Here is a 17561-nt window from a genome sequence, read left to right as displayed (position 1 = left end):
GAGGGCCCGAAAGCCTTGCGTTGTAAGGCGAATTTCTGTTTTCATTGCTTCAGGTTGTTGCCAACAGTACACGAGTCATGTGTAACCGCGTTTGTTGCCCGATCTATTCGTTGGGTATTCATTTAATATATCACCTTCCGAAAATCAGCTCGGGTGGGGTAGGTTGTCAAGTTCTGCGTTCCAACACATGCAGACGCGAACTCTCAGACACTGATTTCGATATGATTCAAGCAGAGGATTAGCACGCCTATGTCATTCCAAATCTGGCGATATATATATTTCTAACATAAATTTTGAAATTGGCCATGAATCACCAAACCAGACGAAGGCGACGGTGCCTTACGCTTGAGATAAATAGGAGAATTCGACGACGCACCTTGGATATTCCATGCGACCTATGCAAGCTGATATTTTCTCGTGAAGGCCTACAGTATTTGAGTTCATTTAATGGGCTACGCCACCATACCCGAGCCAGCTGTGTCGCCTCCCGAGATGAAGGTTGCAAAATCTGCAAGTTCATCTTCTTGGCCGTCTGCAAAGATCACGATCGAGATTGGGATGACAATGACCACCTCATATTCCGCAATTTTCCCCAAAGAAGCTCTACCAATATTCCAGGTATCTACAGTCTTCAATGCACATTTGAAGACGGGCTTAACGACAGCATAATCACTATCAATACGTTTGCTAGAGAAGGTCTGCATTCTCCCAGTTACCGGCAAATCATCCAGATAACTGATAGTTCTTAGACAATCCCATGAGCAAAATTGTACAACGAAGGCCTTTATATCGAAATGTGAAGAGTGACACCATTCTTTTGGCTGCAAAATCCTTGCTACAAAAATGTATGAACCCTAAGAAGCCGCACAAGCATTGCCGGTATTCACGAGACACTGTACTTCCATCCCGAGTTCTTGATGTTGGGGCTTTGGGGGACTCTCAGCCAACCCTTAAACTGAAAGTCAACAAGACAGAGACTCATGCTCCTTACGTAGCATTGAGTTACTGTTGGGGACCTCCGCCTGCATCTACCTCGCATGTGCAGCCACTCCAGTTACGGCTTGAGAATCTTAACACTTTGATGGCTGGCATCGATTTTGAGACTCTCCAGCAGTCTATACAAGACGCTGTATTTATCGCTCGCGAACTTGGTTTTCGTTACCTTTGGGTTGACGCTCTTTGTATCATCCAAAATTGCGACGCCGACAAGAACAGAGAGATCTCTCGTATGTCAGCCATCTATAAGAATGCCACAGTAACCATAGCGGCGTCTTCCTCTAAGAGTGCAGCAGACGGATTTCTTTCGACAGAGGTACAACCTTATTGTCCCGAATTCGAATTCCACGTCCCGATGCCAGATAACAGGATGGGCACTGTATATATGTCGGCAGAACCGTACAATCCAGAACACCATCTAGACACAAGAGGTTGGACGTATCAAGAGTTCATGTTATCGTCCAGGATGCTTTGTTTCTCCGAATATGAGCTTTTATGGCAGTGCAAAGAAATAGGTCTGAGGAGTGTTTCTGAGGGAGGGCTCGAGTATACGCAGCAGCTAGAAGCTCTTCCTTGGGTAGTGTTTGATGATGATGCAGAGCCATATTTTGGAATTGATGATGCTGAAAAGATCTACATTTGGAAGACAGTTGTTCAACAGTATACTGAACGTAATCTCAAAGAGCCAAGCGACAGACTCAACGCCATTATGGGCATAACGTGTGAGCTAGAACCACTATGGCGACAGGAATGCATATACGGACTATGGAAACAGTGGTTTATAGAGCTCTTAGCCTGGTATAAACCCTATAGCGAGAGGGAAGAGCAGCGACATATTGATCGGGCGCCTAGTTGGTCTTGGGCGTCTTTGAATGGCGTGGTTAGATATAAAGGATCTATTTCAACCGAGGACGCAAAGGTCCTATCATTAACCGTATCCGCTGTGGAATTAACATGTCGCATTCTTAAGGAAGACAACATAAAGAGTAATGACGATGCTTTCACTATACATGAAGAACCGGACCTCATTGACGCGGCCACAGAGATTGGTCAAAACGGATCACCCATTGAAATGGCACAATACTTGCTATTGGGTACGTTCAAGTTAGAAGGAGGCCTTGAGCATGGCATAGGTTTGCTTGTAGTAGAAGTCGGTACTGGATTATATAGAAGAGTTGGATTGGTCACTTTTAGAGATATGAAGTTGTGGGACAATATTGAAAGCCGAGATGTCGTCTTGGAGGGCAGAATTGGGCGGTAGACCGAAGAGCTCAATACCAATACATAGTCTTAGAATAAATATAAATAACTACAACCTACTTATCTCCCCTGCCTCCTCGAATGTATCTTCCAATGCCTTTGGCAATCGTTTAATCTCGCAAATGCCTTGGTGCAGCCTTCATGTGAGCACTTATATGGGCGCTCACCAAAGTGGCTTCTTTCGTGACCCTGAAGTGTTATTTTTCGGGTGAACTGCTTGCCGCAAAGACTGCATTTGAACTCAGTTGGCCCAGTCCTGTGCCGCAAAGCCTCGAAAATTGATGGCCCTTCGCTCAAATGTGGGTGATAGTGTCGCATATGCCTTTCCCAGTCTTTCTTGTTGGAGAAGCCAAGAGGCGCCAGATTACATTGTGCTGGACACTGGTATGGCCTGTCGTGGCGACTGTTGTGAGCTTCGCGATCATCTTTCTTTTCGTATCCTATGTAAAAGAATTTACATAGCACGCGCTTACACTTGAATAGATTGGGACCATAATAGTCTGCTATAGTATCATTGTTGACGGCTTGTGAGGCAGGTGTGAGAGTTTCCAGGGTGCTCCTATTCCGCAGTAGAGCTGCTTCTATACGAGCTATACCGACTGTGTTTCGTATATCATATGCGCTCTTTTGATGCGTATATATGTGGTTCCACAAGAGGCAAAGATTATCGTAAAATGAGAGTCCTGAGTATTCTTTCAATTCAGCAGGTAAGTCTCTAGCAAGATCCGAGTGCAGCTCTGTAGTGAGATATTCGCGATGAGTGTCGATAAAGTTCTGCAAAGCAGAGCCAAAACTCTCTGTATGCTGACCGTTATAAGTACTGCTACAGAAGAGATCTTTGCACGCTTTTATTACCGTATCAACATGACTATGCCACTGAGAACAGGCGTAATCCTGGAAAGCGAACCATCCGTGCCTTACTTTCTTTAAGTGCTCTTCTTCATTTGGATCAAGATCGGAAGTGGTTAGAAGGCATAAGTATCTTAGGCAAAGTACAGTAAGTTGGCATTGGGTTTCTTGTGCATTTATATGTGCATTGTTAACGATATAGCTGTTTATTGTCAGACTTGAAGCAAAGAAAGAGCGGTAAATAACTTTTCTGACATACAGTCGTGCTGTGGAGTGAATAATTCGAATGTGACCACCATCTAAGATATGGACTAGTGATCCCAAATATTTTTCGGCCTCTTGTCGTAACATTTCGTTGTCAAAATCTACTTTTTGCCTTTCTGGCTCATAGGATAGAATTGACTGCATCTCGTTCCATTTTAGGGGTCGTTTTGCGCAAACCAGCCAGCCGAGAAGAAGCTTGGCCATCTTCCAGTGCTCCTCACCATCTTCAAGCTGTAATAGCTCATCTCTCACAGCTCCCAAAAGCTTTTCGTAACTATCACTAATGGTCAGTGGATGCTGAATTGCCAGTGGTCATTTTCTTTCTTTTTTTTCTTTTCTTTTTTTTTTTTTTTTTTGGGGGGGGTGGGTGGGAGGGCTTGTGTAAACATACATTTGTCTGAGTGTCTCTGGCAGCATCTCTCCTTTTGCCTTCTGTAGAAGCCTGCCTTTCGTTGGTTGCTGCAAAAGGTACTCAATAGCTAAATGAGCATAGAGAAACATTTCTGCCATCATCATAAGCATGAGCCACTGAAACTCTTTATACTAGTGTCATGTAGCAAGGAGGTACCTTCGCTTCGACCGCAAACAATGCTTACAATTTGGTCTTCATCGGCTTCAGAGAGATTAAAACCGCTCCTAGTACCACGTGTTTTTGAGAATTCTGGAATCCTCGCTTTCACATAGGCTCTAATATCCTCTGCGTTGTCGGTCGACTTAAGCTGTATGCGGCCATCCTCTTCCGGCATAACGTGGTCTTTTTCTAGTTCCGGTGTCTTCTGGCTCATAAAAAGCACTCTTAACTGACCTTGCTTAATATCATTGTCACATTTCGAAACTTGTTTCATGAAGAAATTTGCTATTTTACGCATTTCTTCGCCTGTTTCGCACTCATCAAGCCCATCAATCACAACATATTGCCTGGATTCGGCTTTATCGGCGCAGTAGGGTAAAAGATAATCGTTAGTATCCACCATCTGATAGAGAATTCCTTTTAGAATCCCGAGATGAGTGCGGTGATCAGCGTCTGCTTCTTGGCAGTAGAAGTAATAGATCTTGCTTTCCGAATCAATGGCCTTGCGATTTTTCCGTGAATGCAATTCGTCTATTATAATTGAAGCCAATATAGTCTTACCTAGGAAATATTAGCAAATAATCTTCTTTGAATTCAGGATCATCGTTACTTACCATATCCTCTGCTACCGTGGAGCCAAATTGCAGATTCTGGTGGCAGGTCTTCGTTCATCCAATCAGTGACTTCACTGTATTTTTTAAACAGCCAGCGACCGGTATCAGGACAAATTCTTGTATCTTGAAATCTCTTGTGAAGAGAATTCGTCTCTTTCGAAGCTGAAATCCATTCCAATACTTTGGTTTTCATCTCTTCTTTCTTTAAATTCTCTTTCTCACCAAAATCATCTTGATGCTTTATTACACTGTCGTCATAATTATGTAGTTCCAAACTCAGTCTACCCCAATTTTGGGTAGTATAAGGCTCAGATTCTTCAAATAATAGTTCGCTGCCGATATCCAGACTCGCTAGAGGATTTCGGAAAGGTGATCCATGGTCTTGTATGAATTGCCCATGTCGTTCCAAGGAGTCTTCTAGGTGTTTAATTGTATCATTTAATGCCTTCCAAGTGGGTTTATATAGTTTTAGGCATACTAGAGAGGATATGTTAATATGCATCGCACTTCTAGAGCTACAAGATTGATCGCACAACTAGACCGAAGCGAAAAGAGCTTGTACGAATTCTGATGGAAAGTCGAGACATCGCGATAGATATGTACCAAGCATAATTCGCTCTCCGTAAACCCAATAAAAAGAGGCGCATATTCATACAAAGGAGGTATTTTGTCTCCTAATTTCTCGTACGCGTCGAGCAAGTTGTCAATTTCTCGCTCCGTAAGATTGGTTGTCTGATACAAACTATCAGCTATGCTCGTTATTTCTAGGCTAAAAAGCCGGAGAGCCTATACCTTTAAGAGGAATCGGATCGAGCCCCAAACACAAGCCATGACATCTGAGACCTGCTGAAATTTGATGGCAACTAATATTTTTTCTAGATTGACCATGCCTATGAGAAAAGGTTGTATCCTCTTCATATTAATCATTGTTTTGGTCAATTCACGCTGCGATTGAATATCGTTAACATCTTGTAGTACGTCGTTGTAGCTACTCGTCTCAAACGTCTCTTTGTCCTGAGGCCGTAGGGTTTTGCGGAACTCCCTGGCAATTTTCAGCAGCTCATTCGTGCTCATTTTTGCACTCGCATTTGCCACTGTATAAATCGCTCTTCACAAATTTGAAAGACACAAATGGCAAAAGCAAGAGAGCTAGATGAACAGACATGCAAATACACTCTTCAGTGAATATGTATAATGAAGTGAGAAAAAACTGCTGGGCGCTATATTGATTAGGCTGCGAAGCAGATTAGGCAGAATGCGCAGCAGAGAGGCAACCACTATTGAGGGGGCGAAGGATTCACTGTACATGAAACATATTGGTGTCTGTTGCATGCACTTCGCCTTGCAAATACGCTGGCATCTCTTTATTGGATGGACAGGCAAACTCGCTGCAGGGTACATGGCATACATAGCGATGCAGCATTTATTTGTGCCGGCTGTATTTCAAATTGCATACAGCGATACCTTGTTATCAGATCACTTGAATGATCCACGCCTCTCATAAACCATCGCAGAGCAAGGATCTAACTAATACAGAAGCGAAAAAAAACTTTTCCAAAGCCGAATCCGTTGTGCTCAGCCAGAAAAGGCAGTTTAGCCATTGTCAAAGAAGTCCAGCCATACAGTTTGCGCGACGTAGCGTGCCTACACAACCCGCTCCAGATAGTCCTACCAGCCAAGTAGTTGAACTCATGCCTTTAACGGTATAAATTGACATCCATGGATTCTATACCCGTACTGCTGTGTGAAGATCCAGCCAGCCAACGGCACATATATAGGCATTAGAGGTCACAGCTCTTGTGCGGCTTATACTCGACCGAGTTTTAAAATGCTGTAAATGCATGGCCTCGGGCGAGTGGCACGGTTTTGAGGTGGGAAGGCCTTGGTGGGGGTGGGGGTGTTAAAAATGCTGTGAACGCGATGGAAAAGACACCGAGGTCCCAACTGCCGAGACTGCAAGACCTGGGCATCTGTTTCTTTAACCTATGAGGGCTGTCACAGATCTAGATGCATCTGGGTGAGCATGATTGTAGTAAATTACATGTTTATCACTTAGCATTATTCCACATTCGCCATGAAAGTAGGTAGAATTTTCTCGGCCATAAAGGAATTGCTATTGCTCATGTATCCCAAGCGTAACACATTAAAATTGAAAAATGACTCCATCCAAAAAAGACTGCCTGTTAATGTTCAATTTTCGAAATTGTGTCAAAAGTACCTACAGAGCAAACTGCGGAATTTTTGTTTTGTTGTTACAAGGGTAGGCCTGGTATTCCATACAAACAGTAAAATGCTCAAAGTAATTCGAACGCTATCACCCAGGGCTATATATTGCCGTTGATTTTCTAAGGAAGTGGCTGTTTAAGAGGTTTCAGTTAGCAGTTGATACAAAATGAAGCCTTCTACAACATCAAAAGATTGAGAAATAGTAAACCACGCCGCTCTTGGCGCGCAAACTTGTAATTTATAATATGACAGCAGCTTTATAGTGATTATCATGGATTAGTATAAAAACCAAGGTTTTAAAGTAGCCTTCTTAAATTTGTTTAACATTGGTATCCTGTATGAGAAGAATATTTTTTGAGAACTAGCTGTCGCGTTGGTTGCTTACAAAGATAGTATCCTTCGGAAATAGTTGCCAACGATGAATAATAGACCCATTATATTTGCACTAGCTCTCAACAAGGGTGATCTTTGAGAGCTTTAAGCTGACATACGAGCCTCGAGTCTCCACTAATCCTAGTACACTCGTGCTTGTATTCTGTTGAATACGTAACTACAGGCCACAATTTGTCGGCGGCTTGATAGACTTGTTGATTCGAAATCAACCTCGGACAGGGTTTTTAATTACATGAACTTAATACTATTCTAACCCTTCCGAAATAGAGGCTCACAGCTGATAAATCAAGGGTGCTCCTTGAGATCGGATTGTGTATCGTTAATGAGAGGATAACTAAGAGCAGAATTAGCTATTGATAATAGTAGGACTTATACCCTTCAGACAGAGTTCACGATGAATATAAATGTCAGCTTCCGGCTGCATTAACTTTATTGCTATAGTTGTTATCACATTGTTTTGCACAGAGATTCCAATACTTCATATTTTCAGCCCTCATTCCAGAAAGCATTTACGACGAACAAATATTATAATGATCTTCCCAAATCCCACCACTAAATATCATGGTAATCCCACTCCGGTAGTTGATCCAACGCAAGAGCATCTTTCCGCAGTGGGTAAAATTGTTTTAGTTACTGGCGGAGGCACAGCCATCGGTGCCGCTACAGTTGAGGCATTTGCCAAAGCAAAAGCCGATCACATCTTCCTAGTTGGAAGAAGATTCAATCTTCTTACAGAAGTGGAAGAAAAGGTACGGGTTTAATGTTGCTCACTTGTATAGAACGCATCTAATATATATCATAGTTGTCGAAATCTTACCCCCGGACAAAATTCCATGCCATTCAAACTGACATTACTAAGGAGGATGAAGTTAAAAGCCTCTTTCAAGAGATCAATAAAGTTGGATTTCTTGACATTCTAGTGGCTAATGCTGGATATCTGCCAGAGCCGGGGAAAATTGCTGCTACAGAGACAAGCGAGTGGTGGAAGGGTCATGAGATCAACGTCCTGGGAACTTATCTTCTCGGAAAATACTTCATCAACCAGTCCCAGGCCCCAAGAGGGAAGCCCGTGTTTGTTGGCGTGAACACTGGCGCCACCCATTTGGGTCCGCTTGCAGGTCCTATGAGCGGGTATTTGACCTCCAAGATTGCGACAGCTTCAGTGGTGGAATTTCTTCAGGCTGAAAATCCCAATATCAAAGCCTTTAATGTTAGCCCTGGCATGGTACCTAGCGAAATGAGCGCCAAAGCCAGCGCAACACAGTTTATACCAACGGATTCACCAGAGCTGATGGGGGACTTTGCCGTCTGGCTGGCTGGTCCTGATTCAGATTTCCTCAACGGACGTTTCCTCTGGGCTAATTGGGATGTCCAAGAATTGATTACTCTCAAAGATAAAATCGCAGCCAATCCAGAGCAATTGCGTATACTTTTTGGAGGGTGGCAGGAGAATTATGCAAAATTAAAGTAAAATAGACATGGGGTTTATTTATGTCCCATAAATATATAAATATATATATTGTATAATTGGTATAGCATGATCCTGCTTACCTGATCTTCCACGCCCTGCAGTACCCTTGAAGAACAAGTCTACCAATCTTTAAAGTTCTTCATGGCTTTTTTGTACCGTATATCCCTATACAAAAAGTTACCGAGATGCTTATCTATATTACTAAATTTAAGCCCTCATTTTGTTTATTTTATTCATTTGAGCGCACACAGCAACGTCTGAGCGCAGTGAAAATGAGACCAACGAACGGTAAGGCAATACTAGAGCTTTTGAGAAGCGGGTATGCGCAGTTTCCTTATATACGCCTAGAATATTTACCACAGTTTATAGACACCTCATATAGCTAATGCGGCTGGCATTTTATCTGCAAGAATATACACAAGTAGTAGCGGCTGTAACTGTAATAGACCGAAGATAGTCAGCACTTCAATATCCAGACCCTCTTTATTTTAGTATACACAAATCCAATCCTGAAGTCTATTTATCTACTGGACACACGCAGTAGTTGGTTTAAGTGGCCAATCCTGCTCTGCAGCCCAAGAGCCTATAACAGGGCTTAAATGTAACATCATCTGCTCCTCGCATCGGAAAAATGCAGCTTGGATATAGCATTTCATTGGATAGGGCGGATCACGGCTTATAAAAATGCGTAATACCTTACACCAGTCAAAGCCCTACGTTTACTCGTGTTTTATTTGGGCAGCAATGTAAAACAATAACCAGTGTCCTCATCGCGCTGCCGTTCGCATTTCTTAAACCTGCATCAAATATTCTTTTTACCACCAATATCCGCTTACCCAGAAGCCCTCCAAACGATAGGTATTGATCCAATATACCAGCTATGGCACCCCTATTTCTTGACTGGAATAATGGCACGCAAAACTTGAGCCTGCTGAGTTCTTTCGTCGAATGGCTATCTCAGCCCGGTGGGTGCTGACCTTCTATATAATCCAACGCATTACTAATAGAGAGAATGACAGACGTCCTTACCGTCATCATGGCGTGGGCTATTACATTTACTGCCGTTTGCACGCTAATACTCTGCCTGGGCTTTGGGCCTGCTGGTATCGGAGCAGGTAGGCGGTCGTCTCTCACACAAATAGTATTTAAGTGCGGTGTAGAATCAGCGCTAATCAGACACGAAGGAACCATCGCGGCTGCGTTTCAATCATACATGTATGGGGCCTTCACGCCAGCAGGGGGGATTTTCGCGACTTTGACGAGCATGGCCATGCTAGGCAAAATGATGCCACAGGCTGCTATTCTCGCCGTGGTTATCGCAACATGCGTAGCCATACTCGTATGGGTCTGGGGCATTGGCAGATGATTCGACGGCTGTAGCAATTCTAGGATCTCAGCAATCTCACGACGCGACTAGTTTTGGTCTTTTATGCATTTCAATCTCTATTGTATTGCGTCCTTCCGAGCGCGTTACTTTCCTGCGGCAGATGTGTCGAGGTCTTGAAAGGCAGCCAGTCTTAAGAGGCTAAAATACTGGCATAATGAAGCTCTATGATTACACAAGGCTTATTCAATAATTTGTTTACTAAACAAGCTCAATAGCAGTACATGTTACTTCTTGTATTGCTCCATTGCCTAACCACAGAGCATCCACGTTCAATGTTTGTTTTCATACAACGCCGTAATCCAGGCATCTGTCCAGAGAATTCTAAACATGCCACATATAATACCCTTTATGTAGAGAATATGAAGGTGAATGCTCAGCAAAATAAAATAATTCGAGACTACTAGATATTGATCTATGAAGTATTCCATGTGGTGATAGCAGCTTCAATGGGCCAAAATCGTAGGAATCAATATAGGGTATCTTTGCATTTGAACGCATCGCTCTGGACAACTTAAAAACTCCAACACATGCCAAGGAGAGAATAATATTCCCGATCGTTGGTAACCCCAGCGTTTACTAGGACCGGGATACCGTGACGGAGTAATAAATTCACCGACTGCTATACTTGCAAACTCCTGCTCGCCGCTGAACTCACCCGCAAACCTGCGGAAATAGTATTGTTCGAAATAGTCCCGAGTTCCGGTAATAACAGCGCGGGCGCTATCGTGGGGCTGTCAGCATTCAAGCACAGCAGTCATCACTGAACTAGTGCATAGTATGGTCAGGAATAGACACTTTGGTTTACTTGAATTATCCGTCTTCTAAATACAGGTGCGTATGTGGGTATAGGCTCTTTTGCAAGCCGTCGAGAATGGCCGACCCCTATACCAAATGTCAACTACCGAAATAGGAAAGTCCAAAGTCGTCATCTGTAGGTATAAATATAGAGCATCTTCTTCTCGCCATGAGAAGAACGATCATCAGTTGTTCTATTCTACTCTATCAAGAACCAGTAGCACATACGAAGCTTTCTGACAAAGTCAACGAATTCGCACACGATGAAGGCGCAGGCAACTGCAGCGCTGGTTGCTGGGCTTCTCGCCTATGCCACAGCCGCGCAATCTACTTTGGCTTTGGGAGAGTTAACTTTTGCAGCTCCCCAATGCTCTGACGGCGGCTCCGGTGTTAATGTCTCCGACTGCAGCACAGCAATCTCACAGCTGCTGGCCGCAAACTGCTCTGGGGGAGTATGCCATATCCCAGCAGCAGCCCCCGATGCCGCAGAGTCGACTATTTCCCAGCTGGTGGGAAAATGTGAGGTGGCTATCGGTACCTTTGCCAATGGAGATGCCGTCACGTTCAACCAAGATTCTGTGGAGAGCGCATTCCCAGCTTTTATCAATGAATGCTTTGGACATGCCGGAGGTTTTGGCGCCCCACTTCAACTCACTACTGACGGAATTCTCCGCCTTATATTCTTCAACGGCATCATTGGCGGTGGCGGTTAATGCGGTGACACGAAGGATAAGAATGGGTTGACAACTACAGTGAATGAGGATAGACGCAAGAGGATGTGAATTGTATTTTGTTCACTAAATTTCGCATTGGAATAGATCAAATCTGAAAGTTCACATATGCCATATATATTGTACCGTATAAAATATGAACTCATTGCACATTATTAAAATCGTACCCCATAAGAGCCCCTGTATAAGATATTACACGTACACTGTAAGGCATCTGCACAACCCTCTCTAGGGTAAATTTGGTGTCGAACAAAAGAGATGTTTAGATGATGCTGATGCATACATAGATGAGTGGAGCAGCTCACAAGGTGAACAGCAACAGTTAAGATAATGTACAACTTAATCAATACCCAGCAATAATCGCGAAATGGGCGGACGACTTCTTGAAAGCTGTGTACTCATATTGCATGTAACTTTCAACGCTCCTACTTAATTCCTCGGTCTAGCTTGTCCCGCCACAAGCAGACGGGAGCTAGGCTGCTTCCGCGAGGCAACTTCAGCTAATTAGGTAAAGTGTCGCCGCAAGAGGATAACGATCTAATGAACTTATACAGACTCAGATTGGCGCGAAAATGCCTGAATTTCCCGGTGGCGGATATCCTGTCCGACATGGATACCCACTGCGTTCAATATCAGATTAAAGTCGGCGATGCTACCGCGCAGTTTGGTAAGAGATGCTGAGATTGTGAAGGAGCAGTGGGCGCAAGTGACAGAGGCTTTGTGAGGCGTGATTGGAGGTTTTCAATGAGCAGCATATTTCTCCCAGTTCATACTGTGTTATTTAAACAATGATGTACACAAAATCTTGTATAAGTCGCCTCCATCGGCCGTCGCGATCAGGGGCTGAAGATTGTGGGCTGAAGATTGTCTGAGTTGCGGCAAATCTGGGAGCGGCGAGAGCGAGTAGTGAGGAGTGAAGATGAATTCGCCCAAAACTTTGGGTTTTTTGTATTTCTGTAACTGTAATTTGTGAAACTAAAAGGAGTTCATCTGAACTTGTATAAGCAGAGGTTGTCTGCAAAGGTTCACTGTTCTGTGAAGGACTTGCCAGGATGCAGCTAGACACAGAGATAGCTGTATCATTCCGTTCAAACACAGCGCCAACTCTATTGGTAAAGTCTAGGCTATTTGTTACTTATGCTAAAATGTTATCTAGGCCATGCTTGCTGGCCTCTTCCCATTCCTTGCTGAATTTGTAGTCCAAATAACCCTCCTTTGTTTTGATGGCGTAGAACAGATCGCGGTTATACTTGTTTGGCTCGAGCCCTCGTCTGATCCTGAAGGGTAGGTCGGGTGTAGCCAAGAAGTGCCGACCAAAGACAATAGCGACATTCTTGTCCTTATACTGACCATCCATAGCTGCCTGAGCACCATCGGGCTTCCAACCACCAGCAATCAAAAAGGGGGTATCATCTCCCCAGATGTCCAACAGGAAATCGAGCTTCTCGGTGCCTTCACCCGCGTCATCACCTGAAATCCGCGATTCCACGACGTGGAGATACGCCAAATTCAGGGCCTTGAGACCTTTGACCAACGCAGAGAACTGGGGATACGGATCGTCCATCTTCATACTCTGAAAGGTTGAGAAGGGGCTGATTCGAAACCCGACCTTATCAGCACCGATAGCATCGACCGTCGCCTTTGCAACCTCTAAAGCAAACCTATTTCTATTATCAACGGAGCCACCGTACTCATCATTCCTTTGATTCGCGACATCTTGGATGAACTGGTCGACAAGATAGCCGTTTGCAGCATGAATCTCAATGCCGTCGAATCCGGCTTCAATGGCATTTTTAGCCGCTTGACCGTAATCCGCCACGAAAGCCTGGATCTCCTCATAACTCAAAGCCTCAGGTTCCGGGTGTTCGCTGTCCATGGGGATGTTGCTAGATGAAACGATCTTTATGCCCTCCTTCTCGGCGACTTCTTTGTCTGCCACGCGGCCCAGAGCCCAAAGCTGTAGGAATATGCGGCTTCCCTTGGCGTGCACTGCGGTAGTGACTCGTTTCCATGACGCGATCTGGTCTTTGCTCCAGATTCCAGGGAGATTAGAGTATCCTGCTGCACGGGGCGAGACGGCTGTCGCTTCGGCGATTATGAATGTGCCCGGAACAGAGGCCCGTTCAGCATAGTAATCTGCCACAAAGGGTAGGGGGACGTGGTTCTCGTCGTTGCGGTAGCGGGTCAAGGGAGCCATGACGATGCGGTGTTTCAGTTCCAGGTTGCCGATTTTGAAAGGCGAGAAGAGCCGCGAAGGGGCGGCCACATCTGAAGAGATTGAACCCATGATGACTGTGGACTTCTTGGTTCAGGATTGGGATCTAGGTGGTTGAGTTGTAGATTAAATCCAGATACTAGAAGGCTTGATCAATATGATATAATGGTGATATAGTACAGTATAGTAGATGCAGAGGAGGACAAACCCTGAAATTGAGGAACATCAATCTTAAGTAAGGTGGTCGTTACCATCAGGTCGAGTAGCTTGATAAGTTCAGATACTCATAGTCCATGGATATCGAATTCCTCCATAGGCGGTACGATTTTCCCTCCGGATTGATCATCATTATTGTTATTCAGCGACGTCTCCAGATTAGCAATCATTATTCGGTGACGCCTAGATTTAACGAACTGATTGGCCAGTGCTTTCTTTTGAGTAGGGCATCCTGGTGGGTTTGAAGTAGTTGGATGTCTCGGCTTGTTTCTTGTGCCCCACTGTCCAGAGAGCAAGTGAGAAGACAAAGGTAGGGTGACTTGGTTCATCTGTTGAGAAGCCCCACCTCATTGCAAAGCCTTCTTGTGGGGAGACCCGTAAGAGCAGAACGCCAAATGATGGTGAGTGGCATATGGCGGCATATTTTAACGTATGAACGGTTGAGACGTGTTATTACAATCGTCGTTGGGGTTTGGCAACCTTGTGTATTGTGTGTGGAGTATAGAAGCAGAAACCAAATATGCTATCCCGAAGTAGATATAGGTCCTTATCTGACCATTTAATAATATTAGTGTCTCCCTAAAGTGATGAGGAAAACAGCAATATACGACTTGAGGTACTGTGTATATGTACTGTAGTATGGAGACAGAGGCTAAATGTTCTATCCCGAAACGGACATAGGTCCCTAGTCAGCCGCTTAATTAGTCAATCACTCAACAAGATAGAGAGATACAAAGATAAAGCTTAAGTTCCTTTATCAAACTAACGCTATATCCCGTTCAATTGACAAGTTTCGAATCGACCTCGGCCTCTCGGAAAACAACCGAAGAGTTGGGCGGTGAACCGAGGTATATCAAGAAAAGTTTGTAATAAGCGTATATAACTAGAGGTTGTGACAAATCCAGGTGATTTTTAATCTTGAACTAGATGGTTCGATAAAAAGTAGTATAGACGGCTACAACGCTATCTAAGCGTCACTAACACTATGAGAGTCAACTTCATCTGACATTGCACTATCATGGTCCACACTACCCTCATCCTCTAAATCTTGATTCCAAAGATCCTCCGGCATACCAAGGTATTCATTTATCCTTGGAAGCCCTGACATTGATACGAATGACATTTCATTACTGCCATCCATATCCTCAAACAATTCTTGAATGGCATCTGTAGCAAAGGGAGTGGTGATCAGGACTTTGGTGTCTCCGCACAAAGATTCTCCATCATCTTCCTCATTGAAGGTTTCTTCGGAGAGTTTTAACAGCATTTTCATGACGACTAATACGTCAAGCTCGAATTCATCCGTTTCGTAATACCCGACACCATCAATCATACACACCAAGGTGTAATCTCGACTCAGCTGCCGATGAACCAACCAAACGAAGAGATCGCATAATTGGGATATGTCGCAGTTGTTTTCACTGAGGCAATTTATATTGATGCTTTCATCTAAAGTCAAAGACTCAAATGGGATTTGCTGTAGTAGTTGTGCTAACAGGCTCTTCATCATCACTACAGCGCCGATGTTGCCGTCTTCCGTCTCAACGTGGCATCCGCAAAAAAATACCAAGGAAATATAATTCTCTCTCTCGCGTAGCATGTGCATCAACATAGCACAAAAATGCGACAAAGGAGAAATATGCCACGTCGCCAGAGACTCCCGTGGCAGTTCTCCATGAATTAGCAACCGACGCGAGTTTGGTGTGACAATCCAATCGCGGAACTGCATTGTTCGAGTCACTTGCTCAGCGTGAGCGCGGAGTTTCCTTGGAATTCTGTAACTGCCATCTTTTACGATATCGAGATCCGTTTTGTCGAGATCAAGCGCGATATTGAGGAGATCGAGAAAACGAGAAGAACTGACAGTTTTTGGCAGTTGTGGAGGTGGTGGTGACAGTGGCTGGTTTTGAGGCGAAAGAAGGTTAATCGGTAAATGGCTATATGAACCTGCATTAAACGAAGGTCCCGTAAATGCTTCTTGTGGCGGAAAAGTACCGGGCCATGTATTATGATAAGCTGGCAAGTATGGGCCAAACTGGAGTGGATAGCCCGCCCAAGGAGCCTGTTGGCTTGGCCACACTTGAGTGGGTTCTGGAGTTCCAGGAGTCGATGCCCTAGAAGACCCTTCGAGGCTAGCAATCTTCTCTTCCAAGCTGGCGATTTTGTTTTGGAGACTTAGATCTCTTGCTTTTTTACTCTCTTCGGCATCTAGGAGTAGTCTGTGCACTGTGTTATAGAAGTGGGCTCCTTCTCTATAGCCGCGATCGACTTTATCGATCAAGTATTCCATTGCTTGGCCGGTCATGCGCTGGGACATGACAAGCCGCCCAGTATCTATGTGTGAATTCGCTGTTAGACGAACTACGCTGCAGAGAAAATTCAGCCGCCACATACCATTCCAGATAGCATTCAGTCCAATCTGGGTAGAAACAAAATGGGCATTTTGTGCTTGATGAATGAGTTTCCGACTGCTCATCTGAATTTCTCCCAAGCTTGCAAGGAGCGGCTTTTGATAGCCAGATTTCCCACGACCTAAAGCAGAGGCTGCTCTGGATACTTGACAGAATAAAAGATAATATAAGTTATAACCTGAGCGTAAAGCTTCTCATGCCCAAAAAAAAAAAAAAAAAAAAAAAAAAAAAAACATACCTTGGTTAGATAGGAAGAATCCTATAGCATCCTCAATCGCTTTCAGAACAGAGACTACCAGGGACACAGCAGCATCTTTAATTTTGCTCATGTCTGGAAAAGTTATCAAGAACACCTCAACGTCGGCAAAGAGATCGTCAAGGTTCCGATCTTCAAGACTCGAGGCAACTGTCTCCCGCACGGTGGATGCGGTAGTGAAAGCCTTGATAGATTAAGTCAGCCATGATGCCCTATAAAACTCCAGCCTTTCCGAGGAAATTGCTGAAACGTACATTAAGAAGCAACTGCACTGCTCCCAAAATTGGTGAAACGTAATCAATATCTGGAATCACTCGAATGATATTTTGCGCTGGTTCAACAGCATTGTCTCCAATCTTGCGGAATACCCGCTTACACCGGCCGCGAAAGCCTTGTTTTGTGCCATCGTACACCTCCCGCGCTTTGTGGAGCTGTTCATTAACACCGTCCCATGTTGTCTGTGTCCGAATGCTGTACCCAGACTTGTCGCGTTGTTTAGGCTCAATTGGATACTCTTGAATAAACTTCTTCATCGCGTCTGGAAAAATAAGGCCCCAAAACTTTTCGGACTCTCCAACATTACCAAATGAGTAGCTGGGCTGAACCAGAGCTTGGCTGTTGTCTTGGCTTTCGCCAGTAGCTGACTCATCTGCGTATGTGAGGGTTCTATTTTCTACATATCTTTGTAATACAGGGTCATAATGCACATCTCTATCCCTGAAAACATCATGAATGGCGGGAAGCTGGTTGTCAATGAAATCGACAGATGGGGGCTGAAGGTGGATCGAAGGAATGTCGGGGTGCGCCATACTGGTCAAGCACAACTAATTCCTAATGTTGCAAAGCAGATGCTTGAAAGAACGAGTAATGGTATATTACAGACTTAAGTATGCGATGGGAAAAAAA

General features: G+C 44.3%; 7 protein-coding genes across 7 annotated transcripts; 4 read left to right on the top strand and 3 right to left on the bottom strand.

Annotated features, from left to right (window-relative positions):
• Window positions 1–75: 75 nt before the first annotated feature.
• Window positions 76–2303, top strand: TrAFT101_007914 (uncharacterized protein). The gene is made up of 2 exons (XM_024901977.2): window positions 76–696; window positions 750–2303. The coding sequence occupies exons 1-2, from the start codon at window positions 306–308 to the stop codon at window positions 2255–2257; spliced, it is 1899 nt and encodes a 632-aa protein (XP_024758967.2). The 5' UTR covers window positions 76–305; the 3' UTR covers window positions 2258–2303.
• TrAFT101_007913 (uncharacterized protein) lies at window positions 2273–5758 on the bottom strand. The gene is made up of 7 exons (XM_024902635.2): window positions 5347–5758; window positions 5088–5286; window positions 4555–5031; window positions 3938–4501; window positions 3761–3872; window positions 3365–3643; window positions 2273–3307 (listed from the first exon to the last, which is right to left on the bottom strand). The coding sequence occupies exons 1-7, from the start codon at window positions 5626–5628 to the stop codon at window positions 2317–2319; spliced, it is 2904 nt and encodes a 967-aa protein (XP_024758968.2). The 5' UTR covers window positions 5629–5758; the 3' UTR covers window positions 2273–2316.
• A 1945-nt stretch (window positions 5759–7703) lies between these two features.
• Window positions 7704–8644, top strand: TrAFT101_007912 (uncharacterized protein; the record flags this gene model as incomplete). Its single annotated transcript, XM_024904100.2, has 2 exons — window positions 7704–7922; window positions 7976–8644. 2 exons carry the CDS (start codon window positions 7704–7706, stop codon window positions 8642–8644), a joined length of 888 nt encoding a protein of 295 aa, XP_024758969.2.
• An 880-nt stretch (window positions 8645–9524) lies between these two features.
• TrAFT101_007911 (uncharacterized protein) lies at window positions 9525–10010 on the top strand (the record flags this gene model as incomplete). The annotated part of the gene is made up of 3 exons (XM_024910675.2): window positions 9525–9609; window positions 9664–9759; window positions 9829–10010. The coding sequence occupies 3 exons, from the start codon at window positions 9525–9527 to the stop codon at window positions 10008–10010; spliced, it is 363 nt and encodes a 120-aa protein (XP_024758970.1).
• A 1043-nt stretch (window positions 10011–11053) lies between these two features.
• Window positions 11054–11663, top strand: TrAFT101_007910 (uncharacterized protein). Its single transcript, XM_024908399.2, has one exon. It carries the CDS (start codon window positions 11090–11092, stop codon window positions 11537–11539), a length of 450 nt encoding a protein of 149 aa, XP_024758971.1. The 5' UTR covers window positions 11054–11089; the 3' UTR covers window positions 11540–11663.
• A 924-nt stretch (window positions 11664–12587) lies between these two features.
• Window positions 12588–13989, bottom strand: TrAFT101_007909 (uncharacterized protein). Its single transcript, XM_024905952.2, has 2 exons — window positions 13981–13989; window positions 12588–13911 (listed from the first exon to the last, which is right to left on the bottom strand). Exon 2 carries the CDS (start codon window positions 13842–13844, stop codon window positions 12693–12695), a length of 1152 nt encoding a protein of 383 aa, XP_024758972.1. The 5' UTR covers window positions 13845–13911; window positions 13981–13989; the 3' UTR covers window positions 12588–12692.
• Window positions 13990–14882: 893 nt separating this feature from the next.
• TrAFT101_007908 (uncharacterized protein) lies at window positions 14883–16506 on the bottom strand. The gene is made up of 2 exons (XM_024902636.2): window positions 16383–16506; window positions 14883–16322 (listed from the first exon to the last, which is right to left on the bottom strand). The coding sequence occupies exons 1-2, from the start codon at window positions 16462–16464 to the stop codon at window positions 14956–14958; spliced, it is 1449 nt and encodes a 482-aa protein (XP_024758973.2). The 5' UTR covers window positions 16465–16506; the 3' UTR covers window positions 14883–14955.
• Window positions 16507–17561: the final 1055 nt, after the last annotated feature.

The sequence above is a fragment of the Trichoderma asperellum genome, chromosome 4, assembly GCF_020647865.1.
Source record: "Trichoderma asperellum chromosome 4, complete sequence".
NCBI lineage: Eukaryota > Fungi > Ascomycota > Sordariomycetes > Hypocreales > Hypocreaceae > Trichoderma > Trichoderma asperellum.
The sequence above is the reverse complement of the archived record's forward strand: the minus strand, read 5'-3'. Positions and strand labels throughout refer to the sequence as shown.